At 45.1% G+C, this 23,557-nt stretch overlaps 1 protein-coding gene across 5 annotated transcripts in view; it reads left to right on the top strand.

Moving 5' to 3' along the window:
- ZC3H7B (zinc finger CCCH-type containing 7B) overlaps positions 1-23,557 on the top strand; it is a 624,860-nt gene that overhangs the window by 510,456 nt on the left and 90,847 nt on the right. For all 5 annotated transcript variants that reach the window (XM_077452416.1, XM_077452411.1, XM_077452410.1 and 2 more), the window contains one exon: positions 9,885-9,993. In XM_077452416.1, the coding sequence (XP_077308542.1) occupies positions 9,885-9,993 (109 nt within the window). The remainder of the gene's footprint in view (positions 1-9,884; positions 9,994-23,557) is intronic.

Below are 23,557 nucleotides of genomic sequence, written 5' to 3'. Positions count from 1 at the left end.
CCGTCGGACACAATCCGTCGGACACAATCCAACGTATTTGGTTGGCAGAATGTCCGACCGTGTGTACAGGGGCTTAGAGGCAATGGGAAGCTATTACCACAGGAAATGTCAACGTATGTAGAAAACCTGTTGTGGTAAAACGTTGCAATAGTCGCCTCCCACTGCCCTCAAATCAATTGAAATTGTTCATGCACCCCTTCCAGCCATTTAAGTGGTTTCACGAATCATTAAAACAGCATTAAGAGCAAGCGGTAATTAAACTTTGAAACCCTGGTTATGCCAAATATCCTGATGAATCTGAATAGCCTGGCAGTAGCCTAACTCGGTTATAAACATTATAAACATACTCCCTAATATATACTAAAAAGTATATTTGCCAATAATGCGTAGTAGAGCAGATTGTATTCGATACTAATGAGCAAGGTCCGATACTACCCCAATTCTGAATTTGCTCAGAGAGGGTCACAGTTCGACCAATTTCTAACAAGGGGAGTACAAACCTATATACATTGCACTTCTGTATCTTATTTGGGGAATTTAACCATCTATATATCAGCTGGTCAAAAACCAGAGGGTAATCGTGTTCATATTTGGTCAACCTGTGGGCCTGGTATAGCAATCGATAAACATAGGTACTTGTGCAAGAGAGCAAGCTTGGCTAGTTGGCAAGGATACGCATATATAGGTAAGTAAGCATATAATTAATATTTCGGGATATAATAAAGTTATAAAGATACCCGATATCTGAGACCAGTCAGGCGTGTTGGTTTAAACTCTTGAGAAGATGGTGAGTTCTAGGGTCTGGTCCTCTTTTGATTGAAGTCATCATGGTGTGATTCCAACTGTCGCCACAAGATGGTGTCCAAGATTAATAAATCTCTGTGTGAAAAAAGTTTCATTATGGAAAGTCAAACATCTGTGGAAGGCACAATGCATAAGGGAAGCGGGGTTTCCACCCAAAATCAGATCGGGGGGAGGTTGTAGATAACCGGTAAGTCAAAAAGGCTCACGGCCTTGATAACAATGATAACGCGAGTTACCTCCTAAGATGACAATGGAGAGATTCATTCCGATACAATATCGAGAGCAAACTGCAAATACAGTTCCATATGAAAGTCACAAGCAGTACAAAGTAACCAGCAGTAATCCGGTGTTGTATTGAGATCTAGATCCCTTGGCAGAATAAGGGGATTTGCCATAGCTGGGGCCTGATGCTTGACGGGTTTGAAGGGGAAAAGCACCTTGTATGGCGATACGAAATTCCTTGTACCATTCTGGCAGGTCAATTAAGGGCAACTGCAGTTGCTTGCAAAGGGTTGGAGTGTCCTCAGGCATACTCAGATAATATTGTTTGCCCTCAAACATGGTGTTTAGGGCAAAAAGAAAGCACCAGCAATAGGGTATTCCTTTATTTCTCAGTGCAGAAAGCATGGGGCACAGGGCTCGCCTGTTCTGGAGTGTAGTATAGGAGAGATCCTGGAATAGGGATATATTATGTTTGGTAAAGCGTATGTGATCGTTCCGCCTGGATTTGTTTAAAATCTCCTCTTTAAGTGGGAAACTGCAGGTAGCATATAATGTCCCTCTGAGGTGCTGTGTCCGTGGGATGTGGATTCAGGCCCTTTTCCCACATTCTGTTGCTCGTCTGTGGGTTAATTACGAGCGGACTTATACACAGCGGTGTGTTTATAATCCACCATATAAGGTTACACTTATTACCTATGCCCTTGTGGCACTCTAACACACAGGCGATCGTCATTAGGCAAGCACTTACCATTACCCTATGATGAGCTATGTTTTTTTTTTTATATATATTTTATCCTCTGGCACATGCCAGGAGATGAGTGCATATTCATATCTTAGATAAGGTGAATATAAAAGATATTTGGTCATGATACTGTGCTTGATGTATTTACAATTAACATTGGTCGTTGTATGTAAAAATATATGCATGGAAATATGACTTCTATGTATGTAAAATAATGTTTTCTGTTTGTATAGTGAAACCTGTTTCTCTTACGTTCACTGACTGACACAGCTCCTTTCTTAGACCATTGGGTTGTTACGCCACCTTCAGGAGAGGACTAGGCAGAACATAACATGTTATGGCAAAACTAGAACTTTTTAGTTTCGCCCAAGGGGTGGTCCCTTAGGTAACAACCCCTCAGTCTGCTACTGCAGCCTCAGTTTTTTTTCTGCCTAGTGAAGGCGAAGGACCTAGGAACCCTGCAGGCCCATCGGTCTGTGGATTTTTCTGCAGAAGTTTATGATTTGTGCAAGATTAAAGATCCAGTGATCGATCAACAGCAGGCTGGGTGACAGGCTGGATACCCCCTAATCCTTGTAGTCTCCCCAGCCTGGCCAGCAAGCGCATGCAGACCAGAGCTCCGTGCTGGGTCAGCCATGACATGACCCCCAGCTCCAGGGGCGGCTGGTGGGCGTAATGCCCCGGGGCACACACATGACCTGCTACTGATGTCTGCTTCACAGTGTGCCGGGCCAGCAGCCACCCAGTATTGATCGGAGTGTGAGTCTGTGATGGAATGTCTCCCAGCTCTTCAGGACTGGTAAGTACAGCTCTCCCTGCTTTGGTGGGGCTGAGCAGCTGGGCATTCCCTGGGAGGTCGATTCGGGGTCCCTCTCTTCCATCCCTGTCCCTATCTTCCCTCCCCCCCGTGTGGGATGCTGCATGGGCTGCTGCACGGTGCGTGTGCCATAGACAGGGGCTTCCTGGGGGGGGGCTCTCACCTGGGGGTGACTGCGCTGGATGTGTGTAGGTCTCTTCTCTGCGGTATCTGGAGGCTGTGTCTGCTGATCACTGCAGTGCTGTTTTACCGCCATTTCTCTGCCTGTTTTTTTCAGGCGATTCTGACCAGGGCTAATCGGACAGTGAGGATGAGTCCCCGTCCGGGTCCGTGCGCGACAAAGCGCTTGTTGGAGCACTTATCACAGCCGTGCATGATACCCTGAAAGTTCAGGAGCCAGCAGATCCCTCTGCTGATGTAGCAGTCCCTTTTGGGTCCCGTAAGCCAGCCCGTACACCTAAGGTGTTCCCGTATCTGACTTATTTCGATAAGTTCATATACAAGGAATGGGGTCGACAGCAACTGACCTTTTCGGTCCCCAAGTACATGGCTGTGGGAGAGGGTGTGACGAACGAGGGTGTCAGATCCCTGCCCTCTTCGCTAACTGGCGACGAAGGACCGGCCAACCTCACCCCAAGCTATCACTTACGTAACAATGCCACACTCAGCAGCGCCCAGCACAAAGATTTTCCAGCTTGCGGGACCACAATCTAGGTGCGGGCAGCCTGAGAGCGATTTGTCACTGGGCTAATTACACAATTAACCCTTTAACTGCCACCACCCCCGTTTTAAAAGACAGAGCCGAGGGGACTCGTAATTTTAGCAATACCAATTATAATTTTAGGATTAAACACACACTGCCACCACAGACAGGTCTGCTCAGTAGCCTTTAACAAGGTAGCGCCCCTTTAAGAGACAGGTTCGTTTATAGTTTGCATCAAGAGCTTTAAAGACAAAGTTAACACTTTTCAACATAAGGGTTTATTATGAAAAGGTCAAGGTCAAGGTTGATGCGAATAAAACATTTACAGAAAAAGGATGTTTCAAAAAATAAAGACAATATACAGCCACAAAGAAATAAGATAGAATTGGGAAGGAAGAATACTCGCAATTAATGTCCGAGGGTTGATCAGAGTTCGATCGATGAGCAAAGGTAATCGGTTCTCAAATTTGACAGATGTTCCTGCTTGGATGGTAAAAGGAGAACTGACAATTGCCTTGGCCTCTCCTCTCTTCTGTCAAATCAAAGGGGGTGTTGACAGCGACCAGTGACCAAACGTCTGGTCATCTTGTTTAGGGGTTAGTTCCTGGGAGGTGTCTACACTCATGACTCTGTCCCAGGTACACTTTGTGATATATTCATATCTCTGCCTCTCTACTGTTTATCGACTGCAGATATCCATTTTAGTGATCGGCGTGATATTTGCTTCAAAACAAGTACACACGACAGGTTTCCCATTTCAGGGTTACCTAGGAGGAGTAAGGGGTCCCAGTGGCTTCCCATATGACCTGACGTAGGGGTGTCTGGACTTGAAATGTTAGAAATTATCTGAGGAAACTAAATATGTCCATATTATGGCTTTGCTATGATTACTTTGGAAGTTATGAAAACATGCTAAAGTCCAGAACTATACCAATCTGTCTGCACTCTGTGTGGTTTGAGGTATTTACGACAGGTATCTGTTGGTTCTCTGAATGGAGAGGGTGACAGTTTTACCACAAGCCTGAGTATCCTGCCAGGCAACATGAGCCTTGTTTATTGACCTAGCCTGGTTCTGCTTCCTCTGCTGAGATAACCTTTCTTTCCTTTTGAAATTTTTAAAGCTTTGGATTTCTAAGATGAGGTAGGAGGGTGTTCAGATTCTTCTGTAATGTTACAAGGTTAGCCAAGCTGTCATGGCTGCGTTCCAAACATGTAAACTAGTTACAACATTTCCTGTCCCAGACGTGATATCGTTAGAGGGGACTCCCGCTTTTAAGGACCCCACGGACAGGAAGGCCCAGGTAGTGGCTCGTTCCTTGTTTACGGTTGTGGGGTCAATAATGCGACCAGTACTGGCATCTGCACTTGTGTCACAGACACTGAGTGGGCAAAACTTTTGCACCATGAATTGGAGCAACAGGCTTCCCCTGTCTGTGTGGAACTAGCAGACCAGATAGTGCAAGGCCTTAAGTACGTTTGTGACACAGCCCTGGATACCCTCCCTCTGTTATCCAGGGCTTCAGTGTCAGCAGTGGTGCTGAGGTGCCTGATTTGGCTAAAATGTTGGTCAGCTGACCAGGCATCTAAGGAAGCCCTGACGGATCTACCCTTCCTTGGCAAACGGCTCTTTGGAGCCTCATTAGATGACATTATTAAAAATGCCACAGGTGGTAAGAGTATGCTTCTTCCACAGGCCAGGAAGGCTAAGGAGCCACGCCATAGGCAATGGCCTTCTTTTTACGCTCACAAGCAGCTTTTTCGTCCGCCCGGGGCTTCGGCTAAGCGTCCCCAGCCTGACAGGACAACTTTTGAAGGACAAAAGCGTCCCTGGAACCGCAAGCCTAACAAGCCTGCAAGGAAAAGTGCTACCGCATGACGGTTTGTCCCTGCACGCGACACGGGTGGGGGGGTCGTCTTCGGGAGTTTGCAGCCCGGTGGGCTTCTCAGCTGTCCTCAGGCTACAAGATAGAGTTGCTGCCACAACGCGATCGTGGGTTACCTAGACGATCTCTTCCTGAGAGCATCTTCCACCTCAGAGTTAGAGGAGGATGTGGCGATCACCATGCAGACCCTGCAGGAACTTGGGTGGCTGTTGAACATAAAAACGTTGGCGATTGTACCGACTCAGAATTTGGAGTACCTAGGCTTACTGCTGGACTACATGGAAGCAAGAGTATTTCTCCTTTCAGACAAGCTGCAGACTCTCAGAGCCACGGTAAAACTGCTGATGAACCGCAGGTTGTCTTTGCTCCTGGGACTCATGGTGACCTCCTTCGAGGCAGTACCGTATGCCCACACCAGAGTCTTGCAGAAGGAGATTTTGACAAAATTAGACAAATCTCCGTTGTCCCTGGATCGGCAGATTCAGGTCAGACAGTTAGTCAGGGATTCCCTGCTCTGGTTGCTGAGGGTCCGGGAAGTTGTTCCTACCTCTGAAATGGACGGTGATCACAACGGATGCCAGCCTAACCGGCTGGGGTGCAGTAATGGGAGTTCAGTTGACCCAGGGCCTCTGGTCAGTGGAGGAATCCAAGTTGCCGATCAGTGTGCTCGAGCTGAGAGCGATCAGGCTATGCCTCTCCACATGGTCAATAAGACTTCGAGGACATCCGATCAGGATCCAGTCAGACGACACCACGTGGTGGCATGCGTCAATCACCAAGGAGGAACAAGAAGCTTGGCCACCGCACGGGAGGTCGCTCACATCCTTCAGTGGGCAGAGCGACATGTACCTGCCCTATCGGCCATTTACATCCTGGGAGTGGAAAACTGGCAGGCGGACTATCTAAGTCGCCAGATGCTGGACCCAGGAGAAAGGGCGTTGCATCCGAAGGTGTTCAGGCTATTGTGTCTGCAATGGGGCACACCAGATGTCGTTCTTCTAGCTTCCCGTCTCAATTAGAAGGTGCCGAAATTCATGTCCAGGACAAGAGATCCTTGGGCAGACGCGCTGGTGGCTGATCTATGCCTTTCCTCCGCTGAAACTGTTACCACGTCTGCTCCGCAGAGTGGAGGCCAAGGGGATTCCAGTAATTCTAAATGCCCCATCAACCCTGGTACGCAGACCTAGTGCGCCTGGTGGCTGACGACCCCTGGCGACTGCTGTTACGAGAGGACCCGCTGTCTCGAGGTCCGAATCTCCATCCTGCTTTACCATTGCTGGTTTTAACGGCATGGCTATTGAGAGCCAGGTGTTGAGAGACAGGTGTTGAGGAACCGTGGTCTTTCGGACTTCCAACTATGCTGAGAGCACAAATCTTCTTCTCGAAGATACATCATCATACCTGGAAGGCCTACATCTCCATGCTTGGGGAGAAAGGTTGGTGTCTGCGCTCCTTTTCTATATCCAGGATCCTGCTGTTTCTACAGCAGGGAGTAGACAAGAAATTGGCTTTAAGCACCATTAAGGGACAGATATCAGTTTTGGCTGTCTTTTTTCAGCGACCCCTGGCGTCTAACTCTCTAGTGAGCACTTTTGTTCAAGGGGTCCGACATGTAGTTCCTCCGGTGTGTTCACCGTTACCCCCGTGGGATCTGAACCTGGTCTTAGTGGCTCTTCAGAAACTGCCATTTGAAAATATCAGAGAGATCCCTCTGTTGACTCTTCTAGTGGCCATTACATCGGCCAGGAGGGTTTCAGACCTGGCGGCCTTGTCTTGCAAGTCGCCCTATCTGGTTATCCACAGGGATAAAGTGGTGTTACGTCCACAACCTTCTTCTCTGCTGAAGGTGGTTTTGGCATTCCACATCAATGAAGACATTGTGTTACCATCTGTGTCCTAAACCGACATATCTTAAAGAGGTGGCCCTCCATTCCCTGGATGTGGTTCGGGCTCTGAGGGTGTATTTTTCTGCTACAGCTCCCTTTTGGAAGTCAGACTCCATGTTTTTGTTTCGGGGGCTGGTCCAAAAAAAAGGCACAGCGGTCTCGTCAGCCACCATTTCCAGGTGGATCAGACAGATTGTATTACAGGCCTACGCCTTGAATGGGCAGGTGCCCCCCTTTCCGGTCACGGCCCACCAGGGCAATTGCAAAGTCTTGGGCCTTCCAAAATCAAGCGTCTTTCACTCTAGTGTGTAAAGCGGCGACTTGGTCGTCTGTTCGACATAGAGAGGAAAGATTTGACTTAGATTGAAAAGATCGCTGCTGGAATTGGGTGGGGGAAGTAAAATAAAAATGATGATGATGAATGTTATTGGCTAATTGTAACCAGAGGAGGAGCAGTAAAATAGCTAGAACTAAGTACACACATACAGCCAACTTACTTTCACTTACGATTGCTAGCAGAGACACACACACACACACACACACACACACACACACACACACACACACACACACACACACACACAATCATTTCAGAAGACAGTCAATCTTAGCTGGTCCGTTTGTCAGAGAACCTGAATTATTTAGCAATTAAGCATAAGCACAGCAGCTGAACAATAGTGAAGCAAGCTACAGTTCAACCTAACTTTTTCATAATAATTTGCTGCTATTGTGTTAGTGTTGTGAACTGGATAGTGATACTAGTGTTGCCAGTGTTGTGATATCCTCAGAGGCTGCCCATGTTGGGGGGGGGGGGGGGGGGAGGGGGGATTTATTATTATAGATTCTATATTATAGATTGAGATTCTATATACCCTATCTTGTTACCTGTCTGATCAGTGATCACGATCACCAGTCCATTTTCTGTTTGAACTATATACATTCAACATGAATGACAAAGATTCGACAAAGCGGCGAAAAACATACAAACGTCGAATCTTTGGTTTATGGTGTCTGTCGAAAGTTCTAAGAAGATTCGACGGAACAGCTAAACTATATGGAGTCATACAGTTTAGCTGCTCCGTCTAATCTTCTTTGAACATTCGACAGACACCATAAGCCTTTAATGACCGATTCAACCTTAATTTTTATTTTCGGACGAATGCATTGTTTTACGAAAAACAAAATAAAAACAAATTTCGGGAGTAACTAAATAAATTTATTTTTCAGAGGAAACCGAAATTCCGAAACAAAATATTTTAGTGTGCACAAGTCTATTACACAAGTCTTACCTAAGGCCAACCTGCCTCTCTAAGTATCGGCTAGATTACAATCCAGAATGTCCCAGGTGCAGTGACCCTAAAGGTACATATTGTCACTTGCTATGGTCCTGCCCCTCCATTCAAGGGTACTGGACACAAGTGGTCAAATTTATACATGACCAAATGGGCCCCCCCAACCCTCTGTCCTAAGCAATTTTTACTGGGCCTCCTGTCCACCTTTGAGGAGGATATATGCCTTTGTAGTTTCCTACAAGAGTTGCTGTTTATGGCCAGAATGCTGATTTCTAGAACCTGGATCAGAGTCGTCCCTGACTATCCAACAATGGATTGGGGCTATTATTGTCACCCTCCCCTACAAAAAGGTATTCTACATTTATAGGGGTTGCCCAAATAAGTACCATAAAATTTGGGACAGATGGCTGGAGAATGCCTCCACTTGCATAGATGTGGAGTGAACCATCTACTACAGCTCAATATGCAAGAATTGTGTACGCTCCCATATACACTTCCTACTTGGGCCCTTGTATGGGAATATCTAGTCTTATTCATGTATACCAAGGCTATTTAAGTTCTCCTTTTTATTTACTATCCTCACTATTTGTTGTGTCCTGGTGCTTCTAACTTGGTGCTGCAAGCAAAGTTGACTTTCAGCCTAGGTTCACATTGATGCGATTTGGCATGTCAAATCACATGCCTAATTGGCGGCTATTGCCGGAAATGGCACCGTCTGAATCGGTGCGATGCCGTATTTGACTGTGTCATAAGGTCTTTACCTTATGACTTGCAATAGACAATCTATGGAATAAGTTTGTTATATGGATAATTTGAACATATAAATGGTTCAAAAAATTCCTTTGTATAACCTCCCATAGAGGTTCCTTTAATGAGATGTTTCTTTTTCAGAGTGGAGACAATGCTTGGTCACTGGATTATCTGTTTATCTGACGTGTACACACGTCTACCTGTACACACTGGGAGGTTGGTTTACTAAAGGCATATAAAGGCGCTTCAATTGCAGTTATTGTATAAGGAAGGGGAAGATCTGCTGATTTCGATCATCCAATCATGTGAAAGTAAAAATGCATTTTTTTTATTTTTTATTGTCTTTCACGTGGTTGAGTATTCTTTGCAAAGGGAAACTTAATTGACTAAGCTCTGTGAAAGTGCACAGTATATTTGCCTTTAGTAAGTTAACCCCATAGTGTCTTCACACTCCAGTCTTGCAAATATTGGTCAGTTTGTTTATTATCGCAGGTGTTTTAGTATATCTAAACCATTGTTTCTACCCCCAGTTCTGTAAGCAGGCTTTTTTACAAACCCCCAGCAGTTGGATAAAAACAGAATGTCTGTGTGAGGAACTTGCATGACTTGAGCCCTGAAATTAACCTTTGTTCTCTGGGGCTCATTTACTCTTAAAATATCCCATGATTCCAAAATTGAAATGGTAAAATATACCTATTTCTTCATAAAGGTTCTGACAGAGTATTCTTGCAGAATAATTTTCCAGTATGTAATAAGATAATGGGCCATTTACATTTTTCCCACAGATTTGTGTCCATGTGCAGAAAGGGAAGAAGTGCCAATATATTGGGAACTGCACTTTTGCACACAGCACAGAGGAGAAAGACATCTGGACTTGTATGAAAGAGAACAAAGGTTGGTGCGGTTCCTTTTTTGGTGCCGATGTCTGCATGGAAAGCAATATATTTTTCTTTAATCTGTTGTTTATACACATAGTTTCATAGGTTGAAAAAAGGCACACTTTCATCTAGGTCAGGGATATGCAATTAGCGGACCTCCAGCTGTTGCAGAACTACAATTCCCATGAGGCATAGCAAGACTCTTAGAGCCACAAACAGGACAGCCAGAGATAGAGATATGATGGGACTTGTAGTTTAGCAACAGCTGGCGGTCCACTACTTGCATATCCCTGATCTAGGTTAACAAAAAAAAAAATCATAGAATCCCATATACACAGTCCAAAACCCACAGTTGATCCAGAGGAAGGCAAAAAAAAAAAAAAAAAAAAAACAGCAAAGCATGATGCAATTTGCTACAGCAGACAGGGCCAGATTAAGAGCATTGTAGGACTAGTGCTGATGAGTTTGCTGTTTTTTTTTTTTTAATTAATAACTAAAATAAAAACTCAAACACTTTTTTTTTAAAATAAAGAAATTATTAAAACAAATTAAATGAACCATGCTATACCAAAAAACAGCACTGGCAATAATAGCAAATTAACCACTTGCCGCCCGCCCTATAGGCAACTGATGGTGGCAAAGTGGTTGCATAATCCTGATCAGACGTCATATGACGTGATCAGGATTATGAGCCCGGGGGCGCGCATCGCGGCGATCGTTGTTGCGGGGTGTCAGTCTGACACCCGGCAACTACGATATCGGTAAAGAGTCTCTGACGGAGACTCTTTACCACGTGATCAGCCGTGTCCAATCACGGCTGATCACAGTGTAAATAGGAAGAGGCGGTGAACGGCTTTTCCTCACTCGCATCTGTCAGACGCGAGTAGAGGAGAGCCGATCGGCTGCTCCTCTGACAGGGGGGGTCTGTGCTAATCGATTATCAGCACAGCCCCCCCCCCCCCCGAGGATGCCCACACTGGACCACCAGGGACGCCACCAGACCACCAGGGATGCCCAGCAAAAGGTAATCCTCCCTAGCCCACCAGGGATGCCAGTCAGTGCCACAATGGATGACAGTCAGTGCCCATAATGGATGCCAATCAGTGCCCACAATGGGCATCACTGATTGGCATGCATTGTTTGGCACTGATTGGCATCCTCTAGTACAGTATAACAATACAATGCCGCCTATCAGTGCCCACCTGTGCCGCCTATCAGTGCCCACCCATGCCCATCTGTGCCGCCCATCCATGCAAATTTGTGCCACCTATCAGTGCCCATCCGAGTCGCCCATCAGTGCCGCCTATCAGTGCCCATCAGTGCCACATATCCGTGTCCATCAATGCCACCTCATCAGTGCCACTTCATTGGTGCCCATCAGTGTAGCCCCATCAGTGCCCATCAGTGAAGGAGAAAACATACTTATTTACAAAGTTTTGAAACTGAAACAAAAAAAAACATATTTTTTTTCAAAATTTTCGGTATTCTTTTATTTGTAGCGCAAAAAATAAAAACCGTAGAGGTGATCAAATACCACCAAAAGAAAGCTCTATTTGTGGGAAAAAAATGATAAAAATTTAATTTGGGTACAGTGTAGCATGACCGCGCAATTGTCATTCAAAGTGCGACAGCGCTGAAAGCTCAAAATTGGTCTGGGCAGGAAGGTGTTTAAGTGCCCGGTATTGAAGTGGTTAAACACAGTTAACTAGACCAGTGAAAAAACTAATAAAAATGCTCATATTAGTGACCACAAAAAATTACTATCATCATAGATGTGTCCAGGATGTCATCATAAATGTGTCCAAAATTAATATAATATATACAAATAGTGACGTGTGCAAGAACCATCTATTAATATAGTGTCCAAAATAAAATTGCTATTAATAGTGTCCAACATACGATAATGTGCAAACAATGTGTCTCCTCCTTGGGCTAAGCTCACCAACCAGGCAGGCGGAGCTGATTAGGCAAATGCATAGGCTGAAGATATAGAGCGATTCCAAAGCCAAGTGCACACTAAATTTAAAGGGGATTTTCATACATATGTTCCACCGATAAGAGAAGAAGAAACTATGGTGAAATATTGTGGGGCTTCAATTTGAAAACTGCACGCTAAGCGCTACTTACAAGATGCAATGGAAAACGAACATTCAGAGAAACACTTCTGCGATAACCGCTAAGCTAGCGTGCGTTCCACAGAGGCAGGAAATGGCATCAGTGGTTAGATCGTAGACCGGAAATTACGTTGACACGTTAAGCCCCTCCTCCAGGGCGTCATCACATCACTTCCGGCCAATAGTGAGTGACATTTATACTAACTGCAAATAAAAAGCTCCTCCTAAAAAGGTGGAGTAAGAACGGCAATCATGACCAGAGGAAATAAGATCACTCTATATCCTGCATCATTATGTTGATTCGCATTGCATAATAAAAACTTTAACAAAAAACGTAAAAACAAAACGTCCGTTATTACGTTTAAAAATATATAGAAACAATGAAAGAAATAAGTCATATATATAAAACATGATAATGGAATAAGGAACTTGATTAGCTATACAATTTTTTCAAGAAAATAAACCATCATGTCAGGAATTTTAAATAAATAGAAAAAAGGGTGAAAAAGGGGAGAAAAGGGGAAAAATGTAATGTGTATAAACAAAAAATAATATAATAGAAAATAAGTAAAAAAAAAAAAAGAAGATAAATTGAAGAATTTAATAAAGACCGCAACAGCTGATGACATTTTAAAGGAAGCTAGATATTTGATCCCGGATGCTCCTAGAGTGGCTGTGATATATCAGTTACCAAAACTGCATAATAAAAAAACTGCATAAAAATCCATTGAAACCTCCGGGACGACCAATAATTAGTGGAATTGAATAGTTTTCAAGAATTGGTGAATATATAGACTGCTTCTTACAGCCACTTAGCACCAAATGTTCAACTTATCTCAAAGATAGTAAAGATCTTAATTAGTCCAATGATTGTGGATGAAAGTTGTATCCTAGCAAGTTTAGATGTCAATTCCCTATATATGAATATTCAGCAGCCACATGCCCTTCAGGCTGTTGATTGGGCCTTGGGGAATATTAATATCAAAGAAAAACAGAGGAAATTCATCCTGGAAGCTTTAGATTTGGCTATGAGCCATCATTTTTTTCTGGCAAGAGAAAGAATTCTATAGACCGAAGAAGGGCGTCGCTATAGGGGCCAAATATGCCCCATCAGTGGCTAACCTCTTTATGAGTTTTTGTGAAAAGGAGGCTATTTATAATATGAATATTCCAGAATTGAGACTATATAAACGATATATAGACAATGTTATAATTATTTGGGCAGGATCGCAAGATTCTTTTTTTAATTTCCTGAAAAAAATGGGTGATAACCAGTTTGGCATCTCCTTTTCGGAAACCTTTAGTTATCAAGAGGTGAACTTTTTGGATTTAACAATATTCAAGGAAGGAAATAAATTGTTTACACACACTTTTTTCAATGATGTAGATAGGAATGGTTATATTCCACTCACCAGTTGTCACCATCCGAGGTGGTTGGGTGGCATTCCTAAGAGTCAAACGTTAAGGGTCAGAAGAAACTGTAACAAAAAGGAAGATTACAATATACAGTCCAATTTAATTGTAGAATGTTTCCAGGATAAAGGATACAACTTAGAAGATCTGAAGCAGACTAAGACGACAATAGGAGAGATGGATAGAAGTGAATTGTTTAAGAAGAAGTCCAAAAAACAACAGCGGCCGAAATGAGCCGCAAATCCGACAGTAAAACGCCACTAAAAATAGCTGTGTTTTACCGCTGACGCTATAGGCTCAGCGGTTTGAAAGGGGTCTTAGTATATTTGTCACTCACTATTGGCCAGAAGTGATGTCTGTGATGATGCCCCGGAGGAGGGGTGAAACGCGTCAACGTAATTTCCGGTCTACGATCTAACCACTGACGCCATTTCCTGCCTCCGTGGAACGCACGCTAGCTGAGCGGCTATCGCAAAAGTGTTTCTCTGAATGTTCTTTTCCATCGCATCCTGTAAGTAGCGCTTAACGCACAGTTTTCAAATTAAAGCCCTACAATATTTCACCATATATCGTTTTTTTTTTTTTTTCTTCTCTTATCGGTGGAACATATGTATGAAAATACCCTCTAAATTGCACATATGTATGAAAATACCCTCAAATGCACTTTGCCTTGGAATTTCTCTATATCTTCAGCCTATGCGTTTGCCTAATCAGCTCCGCCTGCCTGGTTGGTGAGCTTAGCCCAAGGAGGAGACGCATTGTTTGCACATTACACCCCCTTTCTGACCAGACCCAATTTTCAGCTTTCAGTGCTCTGTTTGAATGACAATTACTCAGTCATGCAACACTGTACCCATATGAAACTTGCATCCTTTTTTCCACACAAATAGAGCTTTCTTTTAGTGGTATTTAATCACTAGTTGGTTTTTTTATTTTTTGTGCTATAAATAAAATAAAACTTAAATTTTGTGGAAAAAATGCCCTTTTCTTTTTCTGTCATAAATTTTTGCTAATTAGTAATTTTTCTTCATACATTTTGGCCAACATTTATACTGCTACATATCTTTGGTAAAAATAACCCACATTAGTGTATATTATTTGGTTTTTGTGAAAGTTAGAGTCTACAAACTATGGTGCCAATCACTGAAAATTGATCACATCTGATCAGGCCTTCAGTACATCAGGTGTATCTCATTTCTAACAAGTCAGGAAAGTACAGATACCCCCCAAATGACCCCTTTTTACAAAGTAGACATTCCAAGGTATTAAGTAGCATGGTGAGTTTTTTTAAGTTGAAATTTTTTCCCACAATTCTTTGCAAAATGAAGATTTTTTTTTAAATTTTTTTTTTTTTTTACAAAATTGTCATATTATCAGGTTTTCTCACACACAGCATATGCATACAACAAATTACACCCCAAAATACATTCTGCTACTCTTCCTGAGTATGGCGATACCACATGTGTGAGACTTTTACACAGCCTAGCCACATGCAGAACACCAACACTGAAGTAGTACCTTTAGACGTTCTACGAGCAAAAATGACGCATCTCATTTCTCAACCACCTGTTACACTTTTGAAGGCCCTGGAGTACCAGGACAATGGAATTTCCCATAAAATGACCCCATTTTGGAAAGCAAACACCCCAACGTATAAACTTTTTCCAGAAGTTTTTGGAATGTGTGGAAAAAAATTAAAACGCATATATATATATATATATATATATATATTTATATTTCTAACACATAGCATGTATATAGCAAAAATTACACCCCAAACCACATTCTGCTACTCCTCCCGAGTATGGCGATACCACATGTGTAGGACTTTTACACAGCCTGGTCACGTAGAGAGGCCGAACATTGAAGTAGTACGTTCAGGCGTTCTAGAAGCATAAATGACACATCTCATTTCATTCCTACCTATCACACTTTTGAAGGTCCTGGAGCACCAGGACAGTGAAATTACCCACAAAATGACCCCATTTTGGAAAGCAAACACCCCAATGTATATATTCTATGAGGCATGGGCTGCAAATAGGTACTCGGGTACTCTGATGGGCTGCAAATAGGTACTCTGGTACTCTGATGGCCTGGTGACAGGTACTTGGGTACTCTGGCCTGGTGACAGGTACTTGGGTACTCTGATGGCCTGGTGACAGGTACTTGGGTACTCTGATGGCCTGGTGACAGGTACTTGGGTACTCTGATGGCCTGGTGACAGATTCTCTGATGGCCTGGTGACTGGTATTTGGGTACTCTGAAGGGCGGTGATAGGTACTCAGGTACTCATATGGACTGTGACGGGTACGCAGATGGGCTGTGACGGGTACGCAGATGGGCTGTGACGGGTACGCAGATGGGCTGTGACGGGTACGCAGATGGGCTGTGACGGGTACGCAGATGGGCTGTGATGGGTACTCGGGTACTCTGATGGACTGTGAGTGACAGGTACTATGAGGGGTGGTGACAGGTCCTCTTTATTGGGGGGGGGCAATCAGTGTGATTGGTGTACACTGTAAGCGGTAACGAGATGTTAACGCAATCTCCTCCTCATACACGATCGGTGTGTAAGGAGGAGATCCCAGTAACCTCTCGTTACCGCGGTTTGTTTACATTTTAGTGATCGGCTGTGAAAGGATCACAGCCGATCATGTGGGTAAACAGCCGGCTAATGGCTGTTTACCAGCGTCGGTGACACGCAGATGAGCTGTGACGGGTACGCAGATGAGCTGTGACGTGTACGCAGATGAGCTGTGACGGGTACGCAGATGAACTGTGATGGGTACGCAGATGAGCTGTGACGGGTACGCAGATGAGCTGTGACGGGTACTCAGATGGGCTGTGACGGGTACTCAGATGGGCTGTGACGGGTACTCAGATGGGCTGTAACGGGTACTCAGATGGGCTGTGACGGGTACTCAGATGGGCTGTGACGGGTACTCAGATGGGCTGTGACGGGTACTCAGATGGGCTGTGACGGGTACTCAGATGGGCTGTGACGGGTACTCAGATGGGCTGTGACGGGTACTCAGATGGGCTGTGACGGGTACTCAGGTGGGCTGTGACGGGTACTCTGATGGGCTGTGACGGGTACTCTGATGGGCTGTGACGGGTACTCTGATGGGCTGTGACGGGTACTCTGATGGGCTGTGACGGGTACTCTGATGGGCTGTGACGGGTACTCTGATGGACTGTGACGGGTACTCTGATGGGCTGTGACGGGTACTCTGATGGACTGTGACGGGTACTCTGATGGGCTGTGACGGGTACTCTGATGGGCTGTGACGGGTACTCTGATGGGCTGTGACGGGTACTCTGATGGGCTGTGACGGGTACTCTGATGGACTGTGACGGGTACTCTGATGGACTGTGACGGGTACTCTGATGGACTGTGACGGGTACTCGGGTACTCTGACGGGTACTCGGGTACTCTGATGGACTGTGAGTGGCAGGTACTATGAGGGGTGGTGACAGGTCCTCTTTATTGGGGGGGGGCAATCAGTGTGATTGGTGTACACTGTAAGCGGTAACGAGATGTTAACGCAATCTCCTCCTCACACACGATCGGTGTGTAAGGAGGAGATCCCGGTAACATCTCGTTACCGCGGTTTGTTTACATTTTAGTGATCAGCTGTGAAAGGATCACAGCCGATCATGTGGGTAAACAGCCAGCCAATGGCTGTTTACCAGCGTCGGTGATGAGCAGTGTTCACGGGGAACATGCCGCCACCAACGTACACGCGCAGCGCGATCGCGCGCATGCGCCGTGCACAGTGGGGGTGTGACTATCTGTGATCGGCCGTGACTTCATCATGGCCGATCACGTGGTTAACAGCCATATCCAATGGCTTTTCACCCCCTTCTGTGGCGAGCGGTGTCTCCATGACACGCCACCACCGAAGAAACAGGGATGCGCGTGCACAATCGCGCACATTCCCCGTTTAAACGGGAGGCCGTCATATGACGGCCTCCCGCCACAATAGGTGCGCCGCCTGGCCGTGATTTGACGGCTGGCGGTCAGGAAGTAGTTAATAGATAGTTCTTGCACACGTCACTAGTTGTATATATTCTGTTCATTTTGGATACATTTATGATTACATTCTGGGCACATCTATGATGATAGTCATTTTTTGTGGTCACTGATATGAGCATAGTTTTTAATTTGTTTTTTCACTGGTCTAGTTAATTGTGTTTATCTAATTTGTTATTATTGCCAGTGCTGTTTTTTGCACTTTACAACAGCTGTAAGTTTTTTATTTTTATTTTCCTTTTTTTGTGTACATATCACTCCAGCGCCGGTTTTTCTGTTCATAAATTAAATTAACTGCTTACCAAACAGCGCACGCCGATGTACATCGGCAGAATGGCGCTGGTAGGCAAAAAGGTGTACAGGTATGTCACCTTTAAGAAGCAGTGTCATGGGCACCGGCGCCGTGGGTGCACGCATGCTGTAGTCTCCGACCTTGATGTCCATCGGGTGCTCTCGATCACGTCATGGAGAGGAAGAACCGGGAGATGCTTTTGTAAACAAAGCATTTTCCCGTTCTGCCTAGCGATAGGACAGTGATCACAGCTCTCTCGTCGAGAGCAGGGATCACTGTCCTATGTGTTGAAGTTCAGCCCCCTCACAGTTAGAATCACTTCTTAGGACACACTGTCCCCTAGTGGTTAACCCCTTCGCTGCCAGTGTCATTTATACAGTAATCTGCATTTTCCTAGTAACGATCACTGTATAAATGACAATGGTCCCAAAATAGTGTAAAAAATGCCTGATGTGTCCGCCATAATGTCGCAGTCCTGAAAAAAATCGCAGATTGCCGCCATTACTAATAAAAAAAAAACTATCCCCTATTTTGTAGACGCTATACATTTTGTGCAAACCAATCAATATACGCTTATTGCGATTTTTTTTTTCTACAAAAATATGTAGAATACTACATATCGGCATAATTTGAGGAATTTTATATATATATATATATATATATATATATATATATATATAAAAATTTTTTTTTTTTTTTTTTTGGGGGGGGGGGGGGGGGGGATATTTATTATAGCAAAAAGTAAAAAAATATTGTGTTTTTTTATTTTTTTTCAAAATTGTCGCTCTTTTTTTGTCTATAGTGCAAAAAATAAAAACCGCAGAGCTGATCAAATACCACCAAAAGAAAGCTCTATTTGTGGGAAAAAAGGACGTCAATTTTGTTTGGGTACAACGTCGTACGACCATGCAATTGTCGAAGTGACACAGTGCCGAATTGCAAAAAGTGCTCTCTTCAGGAAGGGGGTAAAATCCTCCGGGGCTGAAGTGGTTAAATAGAGATTGAGTAAGGGAGGATGAGAGAGAGAGGGGCTGAAAGAGGGGTAGGGGGTGAGAGAGGAGTGTAAAAGATGGGGGGAGAGGGTGCCTCTGGGTAGCTTAACCACTTTCAGACCGGACCATTTTGCTGGTAAATGACCAGAGGTCTTTTTACACTTTGGCACTGCGCTGCTTTAACTGGTAATTGCGCGGTCATGCAATGTTGTACCCAAACGAAATTTGTGTCCTTTTCTTCCCACAAATAGAGCTTTCTTTTAAAGGTATTTGACTGACTCTGCAATTTTTATTTTTTGCGATATAAACGTAAAAAGACCGCAAATTTTGAAAAAAAATGATATTTTCTACTTTTTGTTATTAGAAAAATCCAATAAACTCAATTTTAGTCATACATTTAGGCCAAAATGTATTCAGCCACATGTCTTTGGTAAAAAAAAAAGTCAATAACTGTATATTTATTGGTTTGCGCAAAAGTTGTCACATCTACAAACTAAGGTACGTTTTCTGGAATTTACGCAGCTTTTAGTTTACGACTGCCTATCTCATTTCTTGAGGTGCTAAAATGGCAGGGCAGTACAAAACCCCCCCAAATGACCCCATTTTGGAAAGTAGACCCCCCTAAGGAAATTGATAAGTGGCATGTTGAGCCCATTGAATATTTTATTTTTTTGCCTCAAGCGATTGAATAATGACAAAAAAAATTATTATTTTTTTTTTTTACACAAAGTTGTCATTAAATGATATATTGCTCACACATGCTATGGGCATATGTGAAATGACACCCCAAAATAAATTCTGCTGCTTCTCCTGAGTACGGGGATACCACATATGTGGTACTTTTTGGGAGCCTAGCCGCGTACGGGGCCCCGAAAAACCAAGCACCGCCTTCAGGCTTTCTAAGGGCGTAAATTTTTGATTTCACTTCTCACTACCTATTACAGTTTTGAAGGCCATAAAATGCCAAGATGGCACAAACCCCCCCCCCAAATGACCCCATTTTGGAAAGTAGACACCCCTAAATTTACGGGTACACTAGTGAGACTAGGTAATAAATGGCGGGTGCCCTAAAACTATAAAAAAATAACTAACCAACCAGCGTCACCTGTAACAGTTATATGGTGATCACTGGTGAAAGGGTTAACTAGGGGGCAATCAGGGGGCTTTATGCGGTAGTATATGGGGGTCCCTGGCGCTATAAAAAGCTACGGCGAACCTAAATACCTACCTGCCTAACTAGCGTCACCTGTGACACTAATACAGCGTTCAGAAAAACGATCGCTTATTAGGCTGGGTTCACACTGGAGCGATGCGGGAACGCCACGAATCCGCGGCGGGTTCCTGCATCGCATGCCTCCCGGCGGCAGTTCACACTGCCCTATGCGAACTGCTGGGAGTGTCAGTGAAATGTTAATGACACCCCCAGATCAGTTCGCATATCGCAGTGCGATTTGCAAACTCGGATCGCATGGTGTGAACACCCATGCGATCCGATTCTGCTGCGGACCAAAAAAAGGGTCCCGTGCGAGTTTGCGGCGGGTGCAACGCGAATTCAGCCATACTATCTGTATGGCTGAACTCGAATCGCACAGAGATCGGATGTGATTTGCACTGCAGTGCGGTGCGAATCACATCCGTTATCATAAACCGCTGCAATGTGAACCCAGCCTTAGTGACACTGGCGACGGGGGGTGATCACGGGGTTAAACCTTTATTGGGGGGGTTAGGGGGGTACCTTAGAACTAAAGGGGGCTAACCCTAACTGCCCTAACAGTTATTACAGTCACAAATGACACCCGCCGGGTGATCAGGGGGTTAAACCTTTATTAGGTAATAAATGGCGGGTGCCCTGAAACTATAAAAAAATAACTAACCAACCAGCGTCACCTGTAACAGTTATATGGTGATCACTGGTGAAAGGGTTTACTAGGGGGCAATCAGGGGGCTTTATGCGGTAGTATATGGGGGTCCCTGGCGCTATAAAAAGCTGCGGCGAACCTAAATACCTACCTGCCTAACTAGCGTCACCTGTGACACTAATACAGCGATCAGAAAAACGATCGCTTATTAGGCTGGGTTCACACTGGAGCGATGCGGGAACGCCACGAATCCACGGCGGGTTCCCGCATCGCATGCCTCCCGGCGGCAGTTCACACTGCCCTATGCGAACTGCTGGGAGTGTCAGTGAAATGTTAATGACACCCCCAGATCAGTTCGCATATCGCAGTGCGATCTGCAAACTCGGATCGCATGGTGTGAACACCCATGCGATCCGATTCTGCTGCGGACCAAAAAAGGGTCCCGTGCGAATTTGCGGCGGGTGCGGCGAATGGCTGAACTCGAATCGCAGAGATCGGATGTGATTTGTACTGCAGTGCGGTGCGAATCACATCCGTTCTCATAAACCGCTGCAATGTGAACCCAGCCTTAGTGACACTGGCGACGGGGGGTGATCACGGGGTTAAACCTTTATTGGGGGGGGGTTAGGGGGGTACATTAGAACTAAAGGGGGCTAACCCTAACTGCCCTAACAGTTATTACAGTCACAAATGACACCAATGCAAAAAAAAAAAAATGCATTGGTGTCACTGTGACTGGGGGGGCAGGGGTAATTGGGGGGGGTGATCGGGGGGTAAAGGGGGGGTGTGAGTGTGCCTGGCATGTTCTACTGTGAAGTGTCGTGTTGGTGCAACTCACCGATCCTCTCTCCTCGGTGCCGGAACGAAAAATACCGACACGGAGGAGAGATTACATCACTTCCTCTCCTGTGTTTACATTACAGGAGAGGAAGTGATGCAATGCTTCACTCCCATTCGTCAGGAGCGATCGCGAGGGGGTGGCCATGAATGAATGGCCGCCCCCTCATCCCGGATCGCTCCTGCACGGATACCGACCGCCGCTGGCACCGGGGGGGGGCCCGATCGGGCCCCCCACCCGCAGGAAGGCAGGGACGTACAGGTACACCCATATGCCTGCCCGTGCCATTCTGTCGACGTACATCGTCGTGCGGCGGTCGGGAAGTGGTTAAAGAGGAAGTAAAAAATTTTCTTTTCCTTCCCCTGCAAAGTAAAGACCTAATGTGCTAGTATGCATCACATATTAGCACATTATGTGACACCTGCAAATGAAGCCCGTTCAGTCCTCGCTGGTGGCTGCACCTATTTTCTCTCCTCTTCCGGGGCCGCGGATTCTGTGACCGGCCAGAGCCGAGTGACATCACTCTGGCGCATGCGCGTGGGAGCTGCCTGCCACATCACTCGCTACTAGGAAAAACTGCACTGATGCCCATTCCTTCAGAGCACATATATACTGTAAATATATCCTAAACGGCGCACGTTAAGGAGATATTAACAGTACCTCTAGGTACAAAGTGTAGAGTAGTAATGTGGCTCTTATACCATGCCATGGCAAACTGTGGGTGGGTCCACAATGGGGTAAGAGTGGGAGGGGCTTAAATGGGCATAGTTAAACAAAACAAAAGCCTTCTTGTAATCATAAAGTATACTGAAATTGCTGTCCTGCCAGCCAGAGTCTCAGTGACATATAAAAAAAACCTCAGCACAATCATTATTTTAAAAAGGAAAAAAAACTTACATTACTTATGATTTTGCACTGAAAATAGAGAGCTAACACTCCAAATTGTAATCCTTTCTCTGTTATCTCTGGACATCCCCCTTCCTCCATCTGCTCACCTTTGCAGTACAGGCTGATGGCAGGCCGGGCATGTTTACATCCCCAATGTTGGCAGCATTCAGCAGTGGTGATGATATACCTATGAATATGCCCCGTGATTTACCTATCAATTCAAGATACCAAGCTGCACCCCCAAACACACCATAGGGGAAGAATTGGCAGCTGGGTCTTGGGGTGGGGTGCATGAGGTGGAAGGTAGGTGCTGTGACCTGGAGGGTGAGAGATGCATGGCACAAAGGTAGTGTAATGAAACAGGGTGGGGGAGATGAATAGGAGGGAAGTTCTGTAAGAGGTAAAAGATGGGTAGACTGGAAGAAGCATAAGGAGGAGAAGTTTGTATTCAGAGATGCTGTGATCTGTAAAGTAAAGTAGTTGGTAGAGAGGCACAGTGACCAGCGAGAGGTGGGTGGCAGACTCTGTAACTGTGTAGAAAAGGTGAGTTGGTATGGGGGGTTTATGGTGTCAGGAAGTCACTGTGAGGAGAGGGGTTGGACTGTAATGAAAATGGGGTTGGAGGGAGGTGTTGTGATTGAGACCTTGTCAGTGTTGCCACTAGCTTCCTCCAGAGGTATATTTATTTATTTTTCATGCGTCATGGGACACAGAGTCAGGCTAATATTCATTACCTGCTGGATTATACTTCATCAGGTGAATGGACACTGGTAGACCAAAGATCTTCAGACAGGAAGTGATCCCCTATAATAACCCCTCCCATACAGGAAGTACTTCTTTTTTTTTTTTTACACCAGTGTCTTCATGGTGGATGGCGTGGTTCGTTTGAGCTCTCTGAACTTCAGGTCTCTAGTCCCACAAAAGGTTCCAAAATGAATCAAGGGATTGGCCAATCGGATCCATTTGACACAGGCTTTTATGCTTCGATAAATGGTACCCAAGCCTCGCAAAGAAGACTCGAGATCCTGTGGGGTTTTGCCTGTAATGTGGCCTCTGGGCGCTGGACCTTGCAGAGTGGAAATCCTGGACACTACAGCGCTAAGGCATTTCCTGCAGGGTGCTGTACGGGTCCAAGGGTGTGGGCCCTAAAC

Source organism: Lithobates pipiens, unplaced genomic scaffold, assembly GCF_037356315.1.
Source record: "Lithobates pipiens isolate NorthernLeopardFrog02 unplaced genomic scaffold, aLitPip1_a1.2 Scaffold_23, whole genome shotgun sequence".
In the NCBI taxonomy this organism is placed as follows: domain Eukaryota; kingdom Metazoa; phylum Chordata; class Amphibia; order Anura; family Ranidae; genus Lithobates; species Lithobates pipiens.
Note: the sequence above shows the minus strand (reverse complement) of the source record. Positions and strands in the feature narration are given on the sequence as shown.